The sequence below is a fragment of the Sus scrofa genome, chromosome 8, assembly GCF_054392235.1.
Source record: "Sus scrofa isolate SSC_HxYL_T2T_F1_AM1 chromosome 8, Sscrofa_HxYL_maternal_Yorkshire_Landrace_v2.0, whole genome shotgun sequence".
Lineage (NCBI taxonomy): Eukaryota > Metazoa > Chordata > Mammalia > Artiodactyla > Suidae > Sus > Sus scrofa.
The window spans coordinates 7380872-7404845 of NC_139390.1; the positions used below are offsets into that span (position 1 = coordinate 7380872).

The 23974-nt window shown below is 41.4% G+C and overlaps 1 protein-coding gene across 12 annotated transcripts in view; it reads left to right on the forward strand.

The window, feature by feature from the left end:
• The window catches only part of LOC106504584 (uncharacterized), a 63927-nt gene that overhangs the window by 26488 nt on the left and 13465 nt on the right, over positions 1 to 23974 (forward strand). For 3 of the 12 annotated variants that reach the window (XR_014813616.1, XR_014813617.1, XR_014813618.1), the window contains exons 3-7: positions 3234 to 3420; positions 6921 to 6999; positions 7090 to 7517; positions 8002 to 8097; positions 15347 to 15504. Coding sequence is in view for 5 of the 12 variants with exons in the window: in XM_084973846.1 (XP_084829972.1) it covers positions 7509 to 7517; positions 8002 to 8097; positions 15444 to 15504 (166 nt within the window). In the remaining 7 variants the exon portion in view is untranslated. Of the gene's footprint in view, positions 1 to 655; positions 831 to 3233; positions 3421 to 6920; positions 7000 to 7089; positions 7518 to 8001; positions 8098 to 15346; positions 15505 to 23974 lie in introns of all 12 variants that reach the window. The other 9 variants (XM_084973849.1, XM_084973848.1, XR_014813621.1 and 6 more) reach the window with 7 other exon arrangements.

The following is a 23974-nucleotide window of genomic DNA, read 5'->3' on the forward strand; positions in this document are numbered from 1 at the left end:
TTCTTTGATGGTTCTTCCTCCTCTGCTTAAACTCTAAATATTGGAATCACCTCTCATGTACACATTTTTTGTTATGGACGGGATCCCAACCACTCCCTCTTCTATTCTAACACTGTGTTGGTTTATGAGGCCAGCATATCGTATTTTGCGATTGCTGGTCTAACTGCTTACCTGACATCACCATTCATATATGTCTCAAGATAGTGCAAACCTATGTCCAAAATCGAATCTTTATCTCCCATTCTATGACATGCAGATGAAATGAAGCTCAATATGTTGATTGGTATAGTCAACAGTGGTCAAAAGGGATTCTCTTGAATTTAAACATGAATGAAACCAGAAGTTCTAATATTTTCTTCCTGAGTCTCCAAGGCTCCTCTTGGTTACCCTCTAAAGTATACACAACCCTTTGAAAACAAGCATTTGCATTTGCCTCAATCATAGATGATTTCTTTTACTGGGCAAGTAGGATTCTGATTCTCTTAAAACAAGAAGGGCAACAGAAATTTTAGGCTTCCAAGAGATTCAGGTAATAAAAGGGCTTTTCTACTCTCGTTTTATGTTATAGACAATGCAATATTAAGTAACATTTAGATAGTCCATAAACTAATGCCTTCTCTCTGTTTATGAGGCTTAGTTCGTTTTTTTAATGAAGTTGTAGGATGTCTGGATTCCACTCGACCACTCCCACATCACTGGTAATGGAAAACAACAACAACGAAAGTTTTTACTTCAACCTGTGACTACATCAAAGCATTTGGGGGCCAAAAAAATGGATTCCAATAAAGGATACCTCTAACCATTTCTTCCTGGGAATGACTTCAGTGGGGGTAATCCCTTTTTGTTCTTTAGTAGCAGAATTAAAATAAAACAGGATAATATAATTTTTGACAGAGATTTACTGCAGGGACATTGTGACGTAGCGATTCAAGTTCTAGCAGTATGTGTTATATCCTATGGAAGAGATGCAATTATTTTAAAGGTATTTATTAATTCCACATTTCTTTTTCCTCCAAAAGGAAAGGGAGATTTAATTGTATGAGCATTGGTTAGTTTTGGGGTTAGAAAAGGGAATTTAACCAGGATCTTTTAGACTCTTGTTAGTCAAACTGTGATGCAGGCACAGCAATGTCAGCATCACCTGGGAGCTTAGGAGAGACACATATTCTCAGGCTCCATCCCAGACCTACTGAGTCAGAATCTACCTTTTTACCAAGATGCCCAAACAATTCGCTTGCACACTAAATTTTTGATAACTGTGGTTCTAGAGCTGTAAATATTTGGACTTCTTAACATCTAGTTTTCGGTTGTTATCACTGATTCAAATTCTGTTTATAATAATCCCAGCTATTCAGCTTTTTCTTAGTTAATAAAAATCGTAAGCTTAAAAATAATTTATTGAACTCAGGAATAAGAAAACAACTCATTTAAAATCAGGCAAAATATTCGTCTGTACATTTTATTGAAGAAAATTCATGATGGTAAATAAGCACATGCATACTGGTTCAACATCATTAGTCATCAGGAAAATGCAAATTAAAACCACAATGAGACACCACTACACACCTGTTAAAGTTGGTATACTACTAACAATAATAATAGTACTAATTGACATTACTAAGAGTTGCTAAGGTTGTAGACTAACCAGTACCTGCCAATAGGAATGCAAAATGGTACGATTGATTTGGAAAACAGGCAGTTTCTTACAAAGTCAAATATATGCACTCACCATGTGATTGAGCAATTCTCCTCAAGGTATTTACTCAGGGAAGTTTAAACTTATATTATATGAAGACATGTATGTAAATGTTTATAGCAGTTCCACCGGTAACCAACAAAACCTGGAAACAACCCAAAAGTCCTTTAAATGATGAATGAATGAACAAACACTGGTGTATTCATACAATAGAATGCTACTAGACCATAAAAGACACAAATGACCTGACAACATGGATACATCTAAAATACATTATACAGCATGCAAGTGAATGAAGCCGAATTTCTACTTACATGAGATTGTGTAAAAGGTGAAACTATAAGAAGAAAGGATAATAGTCACCAGGGCTGCAGGGCAGGTGGATATTTGAATACAGAGGGATGGCAGTTCTGTGCTGATGGAGCTGTTTTGTATCCTGTTTTGTATCCTGTGGTGTATCCAGACATCCCATCCTGTGGTGGTTACAGTACTCTAGACATTTGTCAAATCTCAAAAAACTATACCTCAAAAAGTATACTTCAGGTTGCCTCCATGTTTTGGCTTTTGTAAATAGTGCTGCAATAAACATTAAGGAGCATGTATCTCTTTGCATTAGCACTTTCTCCAGTTAGATACCAGGAATGGGATTGCAGGATAAAATAGCAACATAAATGTCCATCAACAGATAAGTGGATAAAGAAGAAATGGTATATACATACATGGATGGACCTATAGATTATCATACGAAGTGAAGTAAACCAGACAGAAAACAAGGATCATATGGTGTCGCTTATATGTGGAATCTAAAAGAATGATACAAATGAACTTACAGTCAAAACAGAAAAAGGCCCACAGACATAGAAAACAAACTTATGGTTACCAAAGGGGAAAGTGGGGGGAGAGATAAACTAGGTGCTTGGGACTAACATATACACTCTACTATATATAAAACAGATAACCAGCAAAGTCTCACCGGGAGCTATACTCAATATTTCATGATAACCTATAACATATAAAGGAAAAGAATCTGAAAAAGAATATATCTTCATTTATCTATATCTATCTATATGTGTATGTATATATGACTAATCACTTCGCTATACTCCTGAAATTAACATATATGGTAAATCGACTATACTTCAATAATGAAAAAAGTATACTTGAGAGTATGTTTATTAAAAACTATACTTACAAAAGTCACGTATTGTTTATAATGCATACTCTTTACTTTTCAGCCATGTCAAAGAGATGTGGCTTAACCAAAGTTATCTCACAAGCTAAACATATGGAATGGTGTCACATGATGGGATTGTGGCAGCAAATTGGTGGCGCTTCATCCCTCAGCGCCCCCTCAAGCACTTGGTCGTGGAGGAGGGCAGACTGCTTCTTTTGTTTTCCCTTGATCACCACTCCTTCTCTGAGCTGTGTTCTCCTCTCCTGTAAATAAGGCACAACAAGGAACACATAAGAGAGAAATGGGAGCATGGTGATTTGCATACTCTAATTAAACGGCTGTATCATGAGCTTTCTTTCTTAGGTTATATTGGGATGAAAACAAAAGTGTGCCTCCAGTTCAGTTTGGAGTGTGATCCCTAGGAACCGGAATGAATAAAATAGGCCGGGAAGGCTTGCATGCCTTACATCCTTAATGCAGCTGGTGTGCCGCGCTGCTCGAAGGCAGAGACTTGGCGTCATGGTCCTTAGTGGACCGGCCTTTATCTCAGGTAAGTGCAGCTTTTCCGGTTGGTTCTCTTCCCGACAGGTGTGCAGAGAAAGATGAGAGGTTGGCCCATGGGTGAATGATTGCTTCTCATCCATGGAATTCATTTTCATATTTGAAATGCTGCATAATCAGGTGGATAGAGCTCTGAATTGGAAATCCAGGGTACATGGACTTCACAAGGACTTTGCCACTGACACCTAGGCGGGCATTTAAACAGCTTAAAGCCTGAGTTAACTCAGTCGTGATCATGATGGGTAACTTGTAATAAAAACGTGGACAGTTTACACATGGTTTGGGTTTATAAAGTGCTTTCACACAGGTTACCCCCTTTAATCTTTGGGCTCACGTTGGGAAAGAACGGCTTGGTGGCATCAGTGTTTGGTTTTCCAGGACTGGGAGAGCTCTCAGCTCTTTTGTTCTTCCTTCCCTCTCGAGTATCCCATAAGATTTTTCTGTCAATGAGGAAAATTTTCCTCTGGACCGCATGCAATCCTGAATCACAGAATTTAGGACCTGGCCTTTTCTTTTTTCAATTAAAAAGAAAAAAATGTTACGGATGAGTTAGTGAGGTCCAGAGAGGGGAAGAGTCCCGTAAAGGTCATCCAGCCTGTAAATTACATTCTTGGAAAATTAGGCCTCGAACCTGTGAAATATCACCTCTGGGAACCTGACTATATTCACATGTGTGAAACAGGCTGCATTGCCTTGTATCTGTTCTGACAGTGAGGGAGTATAAATAGAGGCAATTTATGAGGTGCTTCAGATGCTTTAGGGTCAATAAAGAGACGGTAGAATGGTGGTCGATGAGACATAAAAAGAAAGTCAAGAAGGAGACATGCTCGTAATTGGGGTGATGGGTTAAAATTTAAGTTAGGCCTATTGAAGTGGAAATCAATTAAAATAACTTATGAATCTTTTTGTATAACTTATTAATCCTAAAGAGAAATTAAAGATTAATTGTGAACCTCATGATTTTGATGAGAAAGAGATGTTTTCAGGTCTATCCCCAGAGGGTGGGGGTCCATGGGTATCTTCTGGTCCCCCAGCACTCATGTGGAAGGCAAGGTCATGGACACAAAATGACCACATCTCATCTTTCATTATACCTGAGCTGCAGAGAACCAAGACTCCTTGATGATCAACGGATTCCATGTCTTGGGATGGAGAAAAATTAGGCTGGGACTTTGAGCTACAATGAATGCCAGAAGACAAGGAAATTTTTAAAATGTCTAGGGTCATATCTGAAGGGCAAAAGAGATAGTTTTAAGAAACTCCTACTTGCTACAATTTAAGCATCAAATGAGAATATTAACTATAGCTAATGAATTGAGTCTATAAGAAATCTATGGCACTCAAAGATGAAATAAGCTCATTAAAATGTATAAGATGATAATTATAATACAGAAGAAGGGTGAATGAAATTTTTAAAGTAACTAAAATTCGCAGGGAGTTATTGACATATATGACATTCTGTTTTTCCAGGTACATATTTGTAAGCATTACGTATTCTTTTTCTTAACCTAAGAGATAGAAATTATACCCAGACAGCAAAGGCAAGTCAGCTCAAGAGATCATGGAAAAAAACTAAGTGGAAAGCAAGCCAGTGGGTTTCCCCATGATAGACCCATCAAAATTCAAGAAGAAATCCTTGATCAACACAACCTTTTATCTCCCAGACAATGAAATGTGTGGATGACTCAACTAAATTCACCAAGATGCAAAAACTCGAAATTGAGGTGAAACATCCTATATTAGCTTGCAAGGGCTGCTGTAACGGAGTACCTCAGACTAGGCAGCTTTAAACAAAACTTACCTTCTCACAATTCTGGAGGCTGGAGGTTCAAGACCAAGGAAGGGACAATGTAAGAGTTTGAGTGTCAGCATGTTGGTTCCTACTGAGGCCATGAGGGAAGAAGCAGCCCTAGGCCTCTCTCCTTGGCTTATAAATGGCTGCCTTCTCCCCATGTGCTGATACATGTCTTTGTCCCAATAGCACATCAGTCATATTGGATTAGGGTCCACTCATACGGCCTCACTTTAAATTATTTCCTTAAAGATACTGTCTACCAATATGGTTTCATTCTATGTCTACGAACATGGTACTGGGGCTTAGGACTTCAAGATGTGAATTTGGGGAGAATATAAGTCAGTTCATAACACATCTCATGACACAGACGTTGTAAAGGAAGAGAGCAGAGACACTGAGTTGCAGGGAAAGGTGCGGCTGTGGACATTCTCATTGACATAATGAATCAGTCTTGATGACAAATACCCACCAGGGTTTGACTTACTTTGGAAGTTCAAACTGTGGCCCTTGATATATATGGTCAGTAATCAGTTCAATGATTACTCATCTCAGCCGATCGATCATAATCATTTTGTTTTATGTTTGATAGGTGACTTTAACCTGGAAAAATGCACTAAAATATATTAAAAAAGGAATGAAATAATGCCATTTGCAGCAACATGGATGCAATTAAAGATTATCATACTAAGTGAAGTAAGGCAGAAAGAGAAAGACAAATACCATATGATATCACCTATATGTGGAATCTAAAATATGCCACAAATGAACCTATCTACAAAACAAAAACAGGCTAGCAGACATAGAGAACAGATTCGTGGTTGTCAAGGGGGAGTGGAAAGGGAGTGAGATGGACTGGGAGTTTGGGGTTAGTAGATGGAAACTATTACATTCAGAATGGAAAAGCAAGAAGGTCCTACTGTATAGCATAGGGAATGATATCCAATCTCCTGGGATAGATCATGATGGAAAATAACATAGAAAAAGAATGTATATATGTATGACTGGGTTACTTTGCTGTACAGCAGAAACTGGCATAACATTGTAAATTAATTATATTTTAATAAAAAATAAAAATAAATATATTAAAGTTTGTAACTAATGGAGAAACCAGCTAAACATATAGGATCACTAATTTTCTCAAAGATTGAGAATGAATATAAAAATATATTTGATAAAGATTATGATGCTTTGTGACTATCACACATTTGTAAATGTGTTTTAAAGGTGTTTGAAGCAATTAAGGGAATGAGGCATATTAAGGTTACGTGTTTATTTAGATGGAGAGTTTGATTAAAGTCTGTAATTAACTTTTAGATGTGTAAGAGGATTTGCAAAGTTTAAATTTTGATTTATCAGTTGTGTATATTTATATTTAAATGTTAGAGAAAATTTTCTTTGTATGCTTATAGGTAGTTTACATTGAACATTAAAGCAAGAAGAAGTAGTAAATTTAATTGTCCACTTGCACAAAACCCCTTCAGAAGTACACCTCCTAGTAGGGCTCCAGAGGTGGTTTGGAGTTGGGAACAGGTGTGACAGCATCATTTCTTGGCCCCCTTGTGTGGGAAGAACTCATGGCCCTTACATTAAGCCCTCCCCTGTTCCACCCTCCAGGACTCGTGGCTGTTAATTCCAGTGTAAAAGAGAGGATGATTTTCACTCAAGTGTATATTTCACTAACTATTCTTTTGCAGCATTAAGATCCCTGATGGCAAATAACAGTGATTGCGCCTCATTGGAAAATATTGTGGCTGCCATTGTACTTCTTAAGAGGTGAGAATAAATGGAAGATGCAAAGAGACTTGCATCAAAATAGTTCCTATCAACACTCACTGACCTTCACTATCTCTGTTTGTGTTCCAGATTCCCCACCTCCTTCTTTTTCCCTGCGTTCATTCCAACATACTCTCTTGTAGAATGTTCTCCACTCCTCTTCACTCAGAGGGAGGCAACGAATTGGTCTACTCTCCAAGGAAAACTTTATAGTATAGCCAGGGACTGTGCCTGGCCAGAGTCTGCTGTTGCTAAGAAAATCAATTCAATAAATTTAATTCATTAAAAATGTCCATGATTCAAAACATTACTAAAGCATCACATTATTATTTACGTTGAAAAGTGGGACTGTAAACAGCCAATGTTTAATTTGAAGAAATTATTTGAGTATTGGACATGAATTCAAATCAGTTTTATTAAATAACTCCTTGTGCCCATGACTATGCTACGTGCCAGGTTCCTGATTTTAGTGGAAGCATCACTGCTCATGGGAAACTTACTCTATAGCAATGAATATGGTAACTATCATTTAGTAAGTGCCCCCTTTTGTGCTATTTGCTACTTTGCATACACCAATACACGAACTATTCCCCGTCCCCAGTGTTCTGTGCATTAGTTGCCTGAAGATGACAATCAGAGACTTGAAAATGTTAAGATACTTCTGGTAGTCATGTCTGGGTAGAGCTGCAATTCAAATTTTTGTCTAATAGCCATAAATCTAGTTCACATTTGATGAAGATTTGATGTTGCTTTACCCCTTGATTTCTAGTTTCCCATTTGTGAAATAGACAGAACAATGCCTACACTTGAGACTCTTGTGGGGTGCAATAATAAAAAGAGAAGTCACTCCTTCTTCCATGATGAGATTTGGGGTGGTTGGGCATTTTTAACCTTCCAGTCCACTCTTCCCTGAAAACTTGAATATATTTATGTTTATAGTTAAGTTACATCTATGCTTATACATCCATAAATACTAAAGGTGAGGTCTTTCCCATCTCTCAGTCTAGATGGAGCACAGTATGGATGGATGGTGATGTGGGTATCTCCTTCCCCTTCAACTTGGTATTGGATCAGGATCCACATTTGCCATTGTTCAGGGTAAGTTTATTTGAGTAAGCAAATACAAATACAGAATGTCCAACAACATTTAAATTTCAGGTAAACATTTTGTTTGTGTAAGTGTGTCCTAATATTTGTTTACAACATTTGGGATATACTTACATAAGAAACAATTTGTTGTTTATCTGAATTCAAATGCAGCTGGGGATCTTGTGTATTTTCTCTAGCAACACTAATAAATTCTAGGGCTAGATATGGCACCTCTTACCAGAATCAGGCCATTCCCAGTCAGAGAACTGATAAATCAGCAATACACAGGCCAGTAGACAAAGTTTGGGGCGGGTACTGAGAGTAAATCTTGAAGACAAAGAAAAGGACTCAAAGGACAAGTGCAAATATCACCAAGCCTCCTGCAGGACTTGGCTCTTTTGCAAGAATGCAGTCTCTTCTATTTGATGGTGACCTGTTTTTCCTTTTTCATTTAGAGAAACAAACAATTTGGTTTTGTGCTTATCTCAAAGTTGGGAAACATCTAGCTTGATATCAATTCATACAATTATTATTACTTTTCCTCTTATGTTGTCACATGCATTCATAGTACACTGAAATGCGCCAAAGGGAGCATCTTTCTATTTATATTTCTTAAATAGCACAGGGACCTATAGTCTTAAATAGTCTTTTTACTCTACTGGGTCATGGAAGATAATCTAAATTTAGTCCAGTCTGGAAAACTGAGTCCTACCCAATAATTTAGGTGATCTTTGGGTGTAATGTGTTTCCATAGAATTAAATGTTCAGTCTTTCAGATTATTTTCCCTTTACTCTTATGTGTCTCACACATAGTATTAATATTGGTTTAAAAATGAAAGGTATCTCATTTATCTATATCCACATCCATAAATGATGGGTCAACTATAATAATAATTATATCTGTAGCTGCTGTGAATGGGCAGTTAGTTATGTTATTTCCAATTTTTGAAGTATCCTGATACATTTCACAAATGGGGAAACCAGGGTTCAGATGGGTTAATTTTGCCTGAGGTCACACCGATTAAATGTTAATAATGGCAGAGCTGGGGATAGACCCAGAAATATCAAAACTTACAGCTTCCTATTCTGTTCTACTGCCTTTCAAACAACAAAAACAGTGCTTTAGTTTTACAAGGTGCTTCACTGTACTTTGGGAAATTGAGAAGAACTCTTGATTTGGTGTCAGAACGCATGGATTTAAACCAGGGTTTCTCAACCGTGGCACCATTAACATTTTAGTCTGGAGGATTCCTTTCTGTAGGCAGTTGTGTTTGCACATTTCAAGATGTTTAAGAGAATCCTTGGCCTCTGCTCGCTAGAAGCCAATAGTGTAATTCCCTTCATGTGACAGCTCTCAAGTTCTCAACATCACCAATTGTCCCCTGGAGGCAAAATTACTGCTGATTGAGTACCAGGGGTTTAAACGGATACTTAACCATTTGTGAGAGCTTGGTCAATTCATTTTATTTCTCTGAGCTCCATGGCCTTCACTGAGGAACAGGAGTTACAACACTGGCCACCTGCACCACCACCCTCATCAGGGCAGTGCATAGCTTCACTGAAATTAAAGAAAATCACATGGATGGATGGCCTGTTATATGTAAGGCATCTCACTAAACGGCATAGTTTCTTGCTCAGTCCATCCGCAACCCCGTGAATACTAGTATTACCTCCACTTTACATATGCAGAAAGAGAGTTTGGAATAAGTAGGATAACACGTTCAAGTTCACAGACACAGCAGGCCTGAGAGAGAAGAGTCAACTGTAGGTTAATTTCAGAACAAATGCATTGAAAAAAATGTGAAGCTGGAGTTCCCATCACGGCACAGCGGAAACGAATCCGACTAGGAACCATGAGGTTGCAGGTTCAATCCCTGGCCTCGCTCAGTGGGTTAAGGATCTGGCACTGCTGTGAGCTGTGGTGTAGGTCGCAGATGTGACTTGGATCTTGCATTGCTGTGACTGTGGTGTAGGCTGGCGGCTACAGCTCTGAATAGACCCCTAACCTGGGAACCTCCATGGACTTAAAAAGAAAAAAAAATGTGTGAAGCTGTTTGATCATCTCCAACCCCTGGCACTTAGAAAACTTGACAGGTCCTTTTACTTGCTGATTGGTCAGTATTATCACCTTGCAATATGACAAACAACCACAAAGTGTATTTTATCTTTTGCCCAGCCAGGTAGTCAGAATGGGGAAAAAAGCCGGGAATATTAGGACATGTCTTGAGCTGTAAAAGTTGGGTAGACATTCCTTAATTCCCCTTGCGACTATGAAAACGAACATTCTACCTTCCTCACAGAAAGGAAACAATCTGCAGACATCATAAAAATACCAATGTAACCACTTCTTTTAAGACGAAAAGATAACACTTTATTCGCATGACAGAAGAAGGCAGTACTCAACCCTTAAATCTATCAAGTCGGTATAATTTTGCAGAAGATCAACACTTTCAAGCTTTTAGTTTTTAACTGCTTTTTATGGATTTCAGTAATTGTACTGTTGTCATCATTTTAAGATAAGTATAATTAGTACTCTTCTCATGGATTGAAGAGGAAAAGTGGTATTATTTTGGTGAGAGAGAGAGATTACTGGAGAGGAAGGGAGGGAGGGAGGAAGAAAGGAAGGAAAGAAGGAAGGAAGACAATTGCATTCCAAAAAACTGCAGACAAGGAAACTATATGCCAACCCGTTTTTCTTTATAGAAGGAAAAAATGTGTTTAAAAGTGAACTGAGTCTGCTCAATACTTAGCAATAATTGTCCCTCTACTCTCCTGGAGCTTCTAATTCAGCAGCAGCCACCGCCCTGGCCTGCCCCTCCTTGCCCAGGGCCTCTAGGTGGCACACAGATTGTCACTCTGGTACCTGTACCCCCTCGCCCCCCAGGGAGCATCTCCAGGGCCTCCAGTTGTCACAGGTAGAGGCTAACACAGGCCCAGGTTTGCCTTCTCAAAAGAACTTGGTGTCCTTTGGGGACCTCTCTCCCTTCTGTGGGTTTTGAAAGTTGTGGCAAAGGCTTGATTCCCTTACCTGGAAGCTGATTGTTTTTCTGTGCTGCTTCAAAGCAGCTCAAGGCAACTGGAACATTATAGAGCCTTATTCTTTTACATTAGAAGGGAAAGTGTTCCTATCCATGATTTCAGTGAAGCCTCAGCTCCAATCTTAGCTCGTTGGCACAGGGGTAAATATTCCCAGTTAAAGTCCTACCTGGAAGAACATTCAAGAGTCAGAAGAGGTGGGGATAAGTGGCCACACCCAGATCAGTTTCTGGAGGGGAGGGTGAGGCTCCAGAGAGGAGAGGTCACTGCACCAGAGTCAGGGAACCTCTCAAGTGTCAGGGAATTCAGATCCTCCAGGCACGTGGGAGGGGCAGGGGACACTCCAGAAACTTCAGCTTTCAAGCATTATTATTATTATTATTATTATTAATTTTTCTCTCCTCTTGGTCTAAATCACACGTTCCAGAGTAGGAGTCAGAATGGCATCCAGAACGAGGGTTTAGTTCCTGCTCCGCCTCTCCTTAGCTTTGTGATCTTAGGAAAATGATTTCCCTTTCTGGGGCCTGCATTCCTTTACCAACACTATGAAGATACTGCAACGTTGCCACTGATTAGTAGTCTCTGACCTTTTGCTCCTCCTGCTGTATCTATGTATTAGGTGACACGTGCCTTACCCGGAACTTGAAATGCTCTCATATATCCAACACGCACAAGCAAGCTGCTGAGTTGGCTGGCACAGGTGGCTGAGCAAAGAGCAGAGAAATGAGTCAGCAGGGCTTCCTGTTTCAAAGGGACCCCCTTCCCCCAAGAACAATCCCCCCCCTCCACCTACAAAGGCTTCTGGGGCATCACCAAAAGGAATGTGGAAATCCCCAAGCATTTTACCCACAGGGTCCTTCACATTCCCTTAAATGCGCGCGGTCCATGAAAAGAGACCATGGAAGGAAAAGTCCTGGATAAAACTGAAAGTGAATTTGTTTTGTTTCTTGATGATTACGATCTTTGGATGGAGCTGAGCGCCCTTGCTTCTGACCTACAAAGGCACGTGGCCAAGACAGAGGCAGGGAGAACGCCCTGAGGCACAGTGTTGGAGAGTCAGCTTGGTTTTCCTCTGTGCAAATGAGAGCCTGAAAAACTATTGGGCAACTCAGGAAAAACACAAATGAGAGTGTGAATGACTTTTCTTAATAAAGCATTTCCTCTAATCCACAGGCAAAACACAAAAGCCGGGGTGATCAGGAGCACCCCAGACTGGGGTTAGTCCCCAGTTGTCCCCTGCAAATTCTTCTCAAGGCTGGATCCCTGAGGGAGCATCCGGCTGGGTCTGGCCCACTCCCTCTGGTGACCTGGAAGAGTGACACAGAGGCTCACCTGCTTGGAGGGCTCATCGCACTGGGCTCCCTGCAGTCCCAGGCGGGGATGTATTCACTCATTCATTCATTCGCTCATCCATTTGCTTAATGAGGGATGGCGCAGTCTGCACACACTAGAGAGCATCTCTACTTCCTTTTCCCAAGGTCACCAATTAGTACAACCCCGATGTTCCAGGCTTTAGAACACAGTGGTGAGCAAGATTTCACAGGTTCATCCATCTCTAAGAATCTGTTAAGGCAGCAATCGCATCCCCTCTGAGAAGCCTGCCTTAGCCTCCAGGTCCAGCTGAGACACCTGTCCCAGGAGAGCTCCTGCAGTGCTTGCGCTCACAAGGGTCTGTGACAAGGGAAGCTCTGGTCCACAGCTCTACCCCAGAGAGCTTAGCAGAATCCCCACACCTAGCAGGTGTTCAGTAGTGGTCGGATAAATTTAACAGTATTTCTGCCGTCACTCTATGATATATGTAAGGTATAAGGTATAAGGTCAGTTACTTACCTATTTCCCTTCTCTACCGCCCCCCCCTCCCAAGGGCAGTGCTCTCCCGAAGGGTGAAGCCACACCTCTTCCTGCCAAACCTCACCTGCACAGTCCCTTCTAGTGTTGGGAAGTGAGACCGATCTAAATTCAAATCCAGGACCTTGTCACGTCCTGCAGGGAGTCTCCTGTTTCAACTTCCTCACATTGAAACACACGAAAACGAGGATGCAATTTTCACATCCAGACCTTTTTAAAAAGTTTAGAAAGAATGCTTGCGACCTGCCTAGGATGCTCCATAGCAAATGAGGGGCACACAGTAATTACTCACTATTAATAGAAACTTCAATTTGTTTAAACGTCTAAAGCTCATTGCATTGCTGGAAAAATAACCTCTCTTGCTCAAGAGCTTCTGGATAGATTTCTTCCAGATTCACCTGTTTTTAACATTTTGCCACACTTAATTATCTTCACTTCATATATATGATAAACATATACATGTATCTGTATATATAATTAGATAAATAGATATAAGTGTAAATGTATATACACACATGATATATCTGCACATGCATGCACATTTGTATGTTACAAATGCTAAAATGATTGTTTTTCTGAACCGTTTGAAAGTAGATTAACATATATTCTGCCCTCTTACTTATTAATATTTCAGTTTCTAATTCCTAAGAATAAGAATGTTCTCAGAGTTCCCGTTGTGGCTCAGCAGTAACGACCCCAACTAGTCCCCATGAGGACGTGGGTTGGATCCCTGGCCTTGTTCACTGGGTTAAGGACCCGGCATTGCCGTGAGCTGTGGTGTAGGTCAGACGTGGCTCAGACCCTGTGTGGCTGTGGCTGTGGCTGTGGTGTAGGCTAGCGGCTACAGCTCCGATTTGCTACCTAGGCCAGGAACTTCCATATGCTGTGGACACTGCTCTAAAAAGACCAAAAAAAAAAAAAAAATTGTTCTAACTACAACACTGTTATAATTAGGAAATGAAACATTATCATAATTCTTTCATCAAACCTACTTGTCCACACCCCATACTGTTAATGTCCCAACAATGTCCTGTAGGCACTTTCTCCTGTAGCACAAGACCTAGTTCGTTTAGTGGCCACACCTATTTCGTCTTCTTTAATCCGAAAGTTTCTCGGTCTCTCCCACTTTCCTACATTCACACGGTTAAAGAATCCAGACCGTCTATAGACTGTTCTTCCGTGTGGGTTTGTCTCACGTTTCTTGTTGATTAGGTTCCGGTTGTTTGTAAGCGATGATGTTTCTTCCCCAACGCGTTGCATCCAGAAGTGCGTGATAACCATCCGAGCCTCATCGCTAAGGTTAATTTTGACCTCGTGGCCGAAGTGTCATCTGCTGTCCCCATCGCCGTGTGTTTTTCCTGTGTTAACCAACAAGCCGTCTGTGGGGAGACCCTTTGAGGCCATGCGCGTTTTCTGCTCCTCCTCGTCATGCTTCCCCCTAGATTCGGCATCTGCTAGTGACCGTTGCCAAACTTTTTTCCTCGGATGGGCCGGCATGCTGACTTCCCTACGCTACCACTCTCAGCATTTTAATCAGAGACTTTCTACCATTTGAAAGAATCCTTTTTGAGGAGGAAAGGTGATGCATGGAATGGGAGTTACCCTAGTGTCAGAAGGAAGTGGGGGCCTGGTGTGCTGGTGAAGGACCAGGCTGGAGGGGAAGGTTTGTGTGTTAATCCCGGAGAAGCCCCTGGGGATGTCTGGGAACAAGGTGAGGAATAAGGCCTGGAACCGTGGGATGTTCAGCACGAGAAACAAAAAGAAGATGCAGTGGCAGGACACTGTGGTGCAGGAAGAACCAGGCAGGAGCTGGGGCAAAGGTGGGGTCAGATCCCACGCAGGCCACATTCTAAATGGTTGAGAGAAGTCTGTCTACATTTGACGCTGTCCTTCTCTAAAACTGTGGCTCTCATCGTCCTCTCCTGGCCTTCCCCACGTTTTCGACAGATATCCAACCTAAAGTGCCAAGCACACTGCTCAGACCCTGTCTGTGCTCATTAAACGCTCCCCTTCCCTTCTCTTCCCTTTGTGCTGTTCAGATATCACCATGGAAACTCACCTCTCTGCTTACACCTAGGTCCCTTTAAAATTTTTGCAATTACTTGAAAAGCTTGATTTTTTTAAAAAACCTGAAATGACAAATTCTAAAGGTAAAAATACACTCCATTTCTGGCTAACAGTAAATTGAATGCAGGGTTGAACTGCCTCTGAACCCAACTGGGAAGTCTCTGAGATGCTTACATTTCAAAATTGGTTTAATAATTTTTGGCAAATTAAATATAACGAACTAATTCTTTTGCATGACAAGAATGGTATCGCCATTTTATTAATACCAATTAAATAAATACCGTAATAATAATGACTACTTTTTAAGTTGCAGGTGGACTGTTTGCTAGGCGCTTTTCCAGATGCTCGGAGTCCTTGCTTCGGCTCTTCACAACTGCCTTGTCGGTATTCTTTCCACTTTACAGACGAAGATGCAAGACTCAGAGTGTCCGTGGGACCTGCCAAAGGTCTTGCTGCTGGAAAGGGGTAAGTCAGGCAGTACATACACTCTGTTTCCGAAACGTGTATACTCTCACTCCAGGTTACTTCCAGGCAATGATTCATTTTAGTGTGCTGAAAACACCACGCTCTCCGTTCGCTTCTTCCAAACTTGGCTTAGTGTAGGAACAAATATAATCCATCATCTAACAGAGGCAGAGATGATTATTTTTGAACAGGTATGTTCTGCATCTCCCTTCATTTCTCACTTGCACTTGCAATCAAGTTGAGGCCAAGGGACTCCTTCTGTCCAAAGAATTGGAAACAGAAAGACACACACTACTTCTGGGTGGAGACAGGTACAAGCCAGCGTGCTTCTTCGCCTTACTCTCCCCAGGCTGAAGTGACCTTAGAAATGATGAGCTAAGGGGGCCACAAGACGGAGAGAGCTTGGATCTCTGAGTCAGTGGATGGAGGCGCATCCCAGGCAAGCCACATTTGACTGTGTGTGGAAGAAATCAACTCCTGGGTGCTAAGCCTCCGTGATCGTCAAGTTTGCTACTGCAACACAACCTACCTACTCTAACTGAAATGCCAGAGAATTCTTTTTGGCGACCATTTATCATGGGAGGCACAAGAATATCATTATTTTGAGGGCCAAGGAGGCTAGGGAATTCCACCTACCATCATCAAAATAAAAATTGAATGGGAAAGCCTCTATATATTTTTATAGGCAAATTGAGCCTGGTCTTGTTCTTTGGAATTGGGGGTAAAGGAGCCCTTTTCTTTTCTTTATTGAGTTTTAAGTTAAGTTGGACAGAAAAAAAAATCCTCTCCTGCAACCCAGAAGGATAGAAGAAGAACATTCTGCAGGAAGAGGTGGGTGCATACTTGGGAGAACGTGTTTTAAATTTTGTTCCCACAAAAAGCATCTGCAAATATCAGAATCTAAAAGAGAGGAATCACAACAAATGAGATATGGCCCGATTAGGGAAAAAGCATTTTTCAATCACTGGTGGTTTTCACTTTTGCACCAGAAGGCTAAGCTTTGTCTGAATCTTATTAATAAGGGAGTGATGCCAAGATAACTAGGACTGATAAGGAATAAATACAATTTGACTTGATTCAGCTGCAGACAGCACATGTTTTGAAAGATTATTATAAGTGACTTTCAAATTTGTGCAATTCTTTTATAAAGTAAGGTTTTGTGGACTATAAAAATATTTTCCAATTTCCCTAGATGAGAAATGGCAAAAGAGGTTAATTAAAAGTCAACTGAAGAGTACTTAGGCACTTAAACATATAATTTCTTGAGCTTCAAGTTTAAATAGCTCAGACTGCAAGAGAGCCGACTATTATGTCATGCCTTTAATCTTTAAACATTGTTTTTTATTTCCTTGGTTTGATTTAAAATCCTATCCTGAAAGTTTGCAGAATCCTAGGTTTTTAATAACCATGTCCCATTTAGATGAATGAACGAGTCTAAGTTTGTAAGCAAAGAGGTCACTGAGTTCAAGAGAGTCTCTTTGGAATCCCAGAAGGTGAAGCGCAGGTGTCCACAAACCGTCTTCACTAAGGTGCTCCCCTGTCTCTCCGTCTCCCCCTCCACCACCTTGCTCTCACTGTGTTGGATTATCCAGCTGGTTCCCTCTATCGGAATCCTACTCATTCCTCACCATCCAGTTCAGACTCATTGCTCTGTGATACATTTCCACCGCGATGGTCTCTCCTTCTCTTGATTTCCTATTATACTCTTTGGGTAAACCACTCATCGCCAAAGTTTGCACTATCTTGTTAATTGTCTTTTTATATTTACGTGCCTTATTTATCCCTTTACACTGTGGATTTCCTGGGATGAACCAGTCTACCCAGGGCCTGGCAGAGCATCCCTGCAGGTCCTGTCATGGAAGGAATTGACCAAGGCTCCCATGTGGCCCCTCCATTCAGGATCTATGTTCAGCTCTCTCTCCAACACCAAGGAAGGGGTAGTAAGCACATACCTCTACCATGAAAGAAGGTCAGTGTACGAAGCTCGAGGCCAACTGTGGGCTCTTGCAAGTGAGTGGGACAGGAATTGCAGGGGCTGTGAGAACAGAGAGAGGATCCTAGCCAGAGTTTGAAAGTGACCAGGAGACATTTTCAGAGTGTACTGTAGAAAAAAATAAAATCTTATTTATTAATATTTAATGTTAACTTTGAACATGTATTAAAGAAAGATTAAGGATTTTCTGCAGTTATTAACAGAGTCTGAGGAACCCTATTCAATATGGACAAGCTGTTCAGGTGACACAGCAGGTGAAGCCTTGTGTCACCTTTAAGAACACCTTTCAGAACTTTGAAGACTTGGAGGCCTCATGCTCGCCACAGGCTTCATGTCACTGTACGTACTTCCTCTCTGCCTGGAAGCCTCCTTTGCTTCTTTGCCGTCTTTGCCAGGATAACTTCACACATCTTCTTAACTGTCTCCTTTTCTGAGAAGCAAAGAGTTACCTTTTCCCACCTCTCATCCTCATCCCAAGTTAGGTTACTTGCTTCTATCCTGTGTAGTCTGGACTTCTATTATTCTAGCACTTTCCTGTGGTAATTCCTTATTTAATTTTTCCTCTTTCCTGATAGAGCACTCTCTAAGAGGGCAGAAAGCAAGCCTGCCTTACTGAATGCTGAATCCTTCTTCCCTTGCACAGTAGCCTGGTAGACCAGGCATTCCAAAAACATTTGTTGCAAAAAAAAAAAAAAAAGAACACAGTTCACAAAGTTTGGAAATGAAAGAGGAGAAATCCAGGCAAACCAAACTAAATTCTTGTCTTTCAGTTAAACCCGGCTAAAGCTGTCACATCATTAAGGAAGAGATTGGCATTTACCCTAGAAACCTCCTGTGCAGGATTTATAGTGCAATGTATTCATTAGGAAGATTATAAATGATTTAGAGTTCTCATTTTGTGGGCAAATTGTACTTATTTTCACCGACATGGGGTGTGCTATCCTAAAGTTCCCTGTTAAAGGAGCTTTAGGATAGCACACCTAAAGTGTGCTACACACCTGAGAACATCGTTTTAGACAGATGTGTCTAGATTCTGTGGCCCCCACCTGATATCTGCTATCAAATTTTGTCTCCAGAAAGGAGATTACCATTTAAGTGTCCACCTTACATGAGGCAGCCATGACTAAGAAGTCTTAATACTATTAGCCCAAACTCATAGTTTTGAGTATTTCATTTGTGTCAGGCACTGGGTTAAGTTGTTTGCATCATTTATTGGAGACTACAACCCCTGCAGGAGGTTAATACTATTATTATCCCAATTCATTAGTTTATACACCAAACGTGTGCTGGATTCCTACTCCATACAAGACTTTGAAATAGGCATCAGGGAATATGGTAAGGGGTAAAATAAGTTAACTTTTTGCCCCTTAGAACTTACATCCTAGCAGATCAGAAGAGAGAAATAAGACATCAATTATGTTAAGTGGTATGAGTGTTTAACCAAGCACAGGAATGAAGGGAAAAGGGAGTGCTGGGCTGAGCAATGGGCAGTTGTTTTCATAGAGAGCTCAGAGATGGCTTCATGGATAAGGGGCATACAAACCAAAATGGGAAGAAGAGAAGAGAGGGGGCCTTTCAGCTTTCTGGGAGGAGAACATTCCAGGCACAGGAAAGAGCATGGATAAGAATCCTAGGTGGGAGCATTCTGGAATGTTTAGGGTAGGAGTGAACTCAGTATAGTTGAAATATAAGAAGTGAGTAAACAAGGGGGCAGCCGTAAAAGAGTGGATGGATAACGTGGAGCCCAGTATGTTACTCTGCGGATGAGGGTTCACCTCCTGAGTGATGGAGGATGTTGCTGGGTTTCGAGATGAAAGTGATGTGATCTGGTTTACATTTTAAAAGTGTACTCTGGTTGCAATGCTGAGACTAGATCGGATGGGTCAAAGGTTGGGGTAAGCATTCCAAAGAGGAGGCCATGGCAGTAATTCAGAGAGGAGGACATGGTGGCTGAGACAGGGCTGTGCTGGTGCAGGTGATGAGAACTGGTTGGGTCCAGTGGTTTTTTGTTTGTGTGTTTGTTTTTGTTGGAACACATAGAATTTGCTGATGGATTAGAGGAGGGCTATGAGAGAATGAGAGAAATCAAGGCTAACACCAAAGTGTTTGCCCTCAGCAATGATAGAAGTCAAGTTGCTACTTCCTAAGATGGAAAATACTGAAGACAGAATAGGTTTGGGAGAAAATATCAAGAGTTTGAACTTGGGCAATTTTATCTTAGGTTCCTATTGGACAGCCACTGGAGATATTAAACAGGTATTTGGAGTTCAGAAGATTGTTTGGGGCTGGAATCACAAATTTGAGAGATGTAGCAATGGTCTTAAATTAAAAACTAAGTGGGTTCATCCAGGAGAGGAGAAATTGTGGTGATTCAAGAACTGAGCCTTGGGGCAGCTCAACATTCGGCTATTCTGTCCATTCAGGGAAATATGTTCAGGCAGTATAAGAGGCTTCTTGGCCATTTTGTCTGTAAAAGATAAAGATGAAGGAAACAGGACTGGGTGGGGAAAGGCTTCGGGCCACAAAGCAGATCTGATGCCTCTCAAATGGAAGAGTCTGGAGAAGCAGGACTAGGTGGAGTAAGACTCTGACAGGAGGTGGCTTTGACAAAGTCTTGGAAACAAAGGAGAGATCCAAAGCAAAGTCTGTCCCTTGAAAGAGTCCCATGTTGGACAAATACTGCCAGGCCCTTAGGACTCTTTCCATGCTCTGCCATTGACTGGTGCCCTCTAGGAAGAACATGTCGTCAGCTTGAATTCTTCAGTGGAAACCAACGGCACTACAGCTGAAGGCCAATAGCTAATGACACCACTCTCAGCTGAACATCAAGTTCTTTCCTGAAGAAGACCTCAGCGGCATACTTCGCTGGCTGCCACAGATATGGGTTTTACCCAGGAGAACTCTGACGCACAGAAAGATTTGGTAACTAGACCAACGTCACACAGCAAGTAAGTGGGTTTGACCCCCGGCATTCTGACTGCAGCTCTTAGGCTCTTAACTAGGATGCAAGACTGCCTCCTGCCAATGAGCCGATTTGAGAATATCAAATAATGAATTACATTTTATTTGGCATTGTGCGAAGAACTCAAAACAGCTGCCACCATTGGCTGAGGGACCTTTAACGGAGGCGTGTGCCTCCTCAAAATCTCGCTTTTCTCTTTGGCGCTGAAATTTTCTCTGAACGTTTTCTTCTCCTTCCTCCTCATCCAACTCACCACATTCAACCACACCAACACCAAACATTTGATCCGTGGGCCGAGCTTGCCAGATATTCGTTAATAACTCAAAAAAGCCTTCCTCCTTGGTGAGGTTTTCTTGGGTTCTTAAGCGAAGACAATCTCAGACACTTCGCAATGTCTGTAACATTTTAATCGGATTCTCCTCCTTGACTTTGTGCCTTTATTATAAATATGCTCCCCATCTCCCCATGCTTCTCTGTCAACTCTCCGGCCTGGGCTGGTAGCCTGGGGGATGACACTCTGATGCCCGCCCTTCTTAGGTCCCGACAGCTGCTCTTCAGCCACAAGACTTCTTTCATTGGCCCTGCTGTCCCAGTCCTCTGTGCCCTTTGCACAGGCTGTGCTTTCTCTTGGGATTACTGCTTTTTCTCTCCAAGGTTCAGAGGAAAACCTCTCTTCTTCAGAAAGCTTTCCCTCTTCCTCGTCGAAGAGTCGCACCTAGATATCTCTTTGTGTTCCTCCTCACACCTTATTAGCGATGTCCAAAGATTCTTGACAGTGACCTAAAGTAAGAGATGTATTTTACACCATGGCTTGGTACATAAACCCACACAAACACAGCCTCCCGCATGATTGAAACACAGTTGTTTCACCAGATCCTTGCATCTTTACTGCTGTGCAATGCATGCTGATATATTCTGGTCTGTTTTATTCCTTTAAAAAAAAATACTGTCTGCAGCCTACTAAACTGATTTAATGACCTGCCAATGGGTCTCAACATACAGCATGAAAAACACCGCCCTCTACGGACCTGCATTAATACACTCTGTTCGCCATGCTGACATCATTAGTATACTTGTCTGTTTCCCCCGGCAGGCAGTAAACTCTGAGGGTAGGGATCATATCTTATTCTTATTTTTTCTTCTGTTTTAACACCAGTAAATGTCTGAGGAATGAATAAGTGAGTGCAGGCATGCTCTGAAGTCTTGACAGCCACCTACTTGGACTTTGAAAATGTAACAGAGTTCCCAGGACATTGAAATGGTCATATTAGACTTTGAGGAAGCATCCTCCTTGCCCCAGGGCTGTCTACCTCCACTGTGTCCTGGATGCCCATGGTAGGGTCAACCCAGGAGCCTTACTGTTATGGAAAATTCTCTTTTTCCATTTATGTTGTTGGGACAAGAGCCACTGTGATCATACAGATTGACTTCTCTGGCCTTAGCTGATGACCCAAGGGTGGGCACCTAACATAAGTGAGCTAATTTCTAAATCTGTGACCAGAATGAGTATAAGCCAGTCCCTCTCAGAGGTTGGCAGACATGTTTCCTGCTACACAGAGTGAGCCCCTCTGTAGCAAGAGAGTGAAAATGATGCAGAAACTATAGATACAAGCCGGGGTGGAGACTGAGATAGATAGTGTATCCTGGCAGCATTCTGAGCCTCTGGCTCCTGTTTTCTTAAAAACCAGTGGACCACATGGAATTCCACTTAATATTCTGTGATAACCTATATGGGGAGAGAATCTGAAAGAGGATAGTTGTGTGTACAAGTACAACGGAATCACTTGGTCATACAGCAGAAATTATCGCAACATTGTAAATCAACTGGACTTCAATAAAACTTGTAAAGCCAAACCAATAGACCCCTACATTTATCCCATTAAGTGAGCTGACTCCTTTGTTCAAATGCCCCAATGTTTGGTGGACACCAAATTCCCTCTTACTTTCACCAATTTGATGTGTAGGTTTCTGTCACCAGAAAATGAAATTCCCAAATCACCTGGATGGCTTGTCAAAGAGTCCCAGACAAGCATCCGGTCAGAGGCACAGTGACCAATGGATATGACTACGGCTCTATTGGAGAACCCCCGTCACTTCAACTCCACCAGGAAGGAGGTCACGGGAGATTTTGCGTGGGAGTGCCAAGATTCTTCAGTTTAAACCAAAAGTCTCATCCAGATCATGCTAGAAAGGGCAGAAGGAGGTTGTTTTTTTGTTTGTTTGTTTTCTCTCCCACTTCTACATCAGGAGAGCTTGGGGAGGTCACTTCACAGAATGGTGTTTTTCTCTCAATGTTTTCATCTGTAAAATCCAGACTGCTCTAACTTTTGTTGTCAAAGATTAAATAAGGCTGTGAGTGTGAAGAACGTAACATAGTTTTTGACATAATCACTCAATATAGGTCTTTTGACTCCTTTTTTTTTTCTTTTTCTTTTTCTTGTAAAAGCCATGACATGGTCTTCTGGTTCTTAAATCATGCTTCCTTTTAAACATTAATGTCTTTGGTAAAGCAGAGATGTCCAATGACCCAATTGTTCTTTTTGGTTTAGTTTTCTGGTTTCCTTTCATTTGCTGAATTGCTTTATCTCCCCATGATCTGAGTGTTTGGTTTGAGTAATCAATGGTGGTAATGACACCACAGCAGATAAAGATAGTCTCATTTTTTAGAGAAGTCCTGGAAACGACTTGTTAATGGACCAACATGGCACTAGATGACAGACCTTTCCCTGGATAGAACATCTATCCCCATTGACCATTACTGACTCGACAAAATTGTTTGTCTTTCTTTCCCAGACAGATAACGAAGCAGCTTGTCTTGTCAGAGCCTGCTGCTGAATTGTCAGGAAAGATTGTGCTTCTGAACCTGCCGTATTTTGCAGGGGCCAGAATCTCACTGTGAGAGACAGCCTGTTGTGGTTGCAAAATGTGACTTCTCACTTGCGTGTGTTTGCCTAGGAAACTCAAGATTCCACTGTTGAGTCTTGGGGCAGCCTCTGTCACCTAAACCTGTCAGACCAAGGTTGCTTCAGGCTGGGATAGGGCCCTGAATTCTGAGCATGCTTGAATAAAGCGCTGTCTGCACCCTGGTCCAGAAAAAGGCAGCAGGTGGAAAATAAGGCCGTGGCAGTAATTCCATGTCTTTCTCCAGTGTCTGCTGAGTTCCTCTACATGGGAAAGTGGTGCACAGAACAGTAAGTCAGAATGAAGACAGAGAACTACAAAAGAAGTTAAATATAATCAAGATCTGGGTTCGCAATGGGCAGGGGCGGGCCTGGGGTAGGTTGCAGAATGATGTGTCAGAATCACCTGTGGGACCTTTGTTACATGAGCCAAGACCCTCTAATCTGAATGCTGATATTCAGGGAGCCTGTCAGAATTAATGTTGATTCAAGAGGTGTTCTCTGTAATCATTCCATTAGTAATTAAAAGAAAAAACTCCCAGATGATTTTCCTTTTTTCTTTCTTTCTTTCTTTCTTTCTTTCTTTCTTTCTTTCTTTCTTTCTTTCTTTCTTTC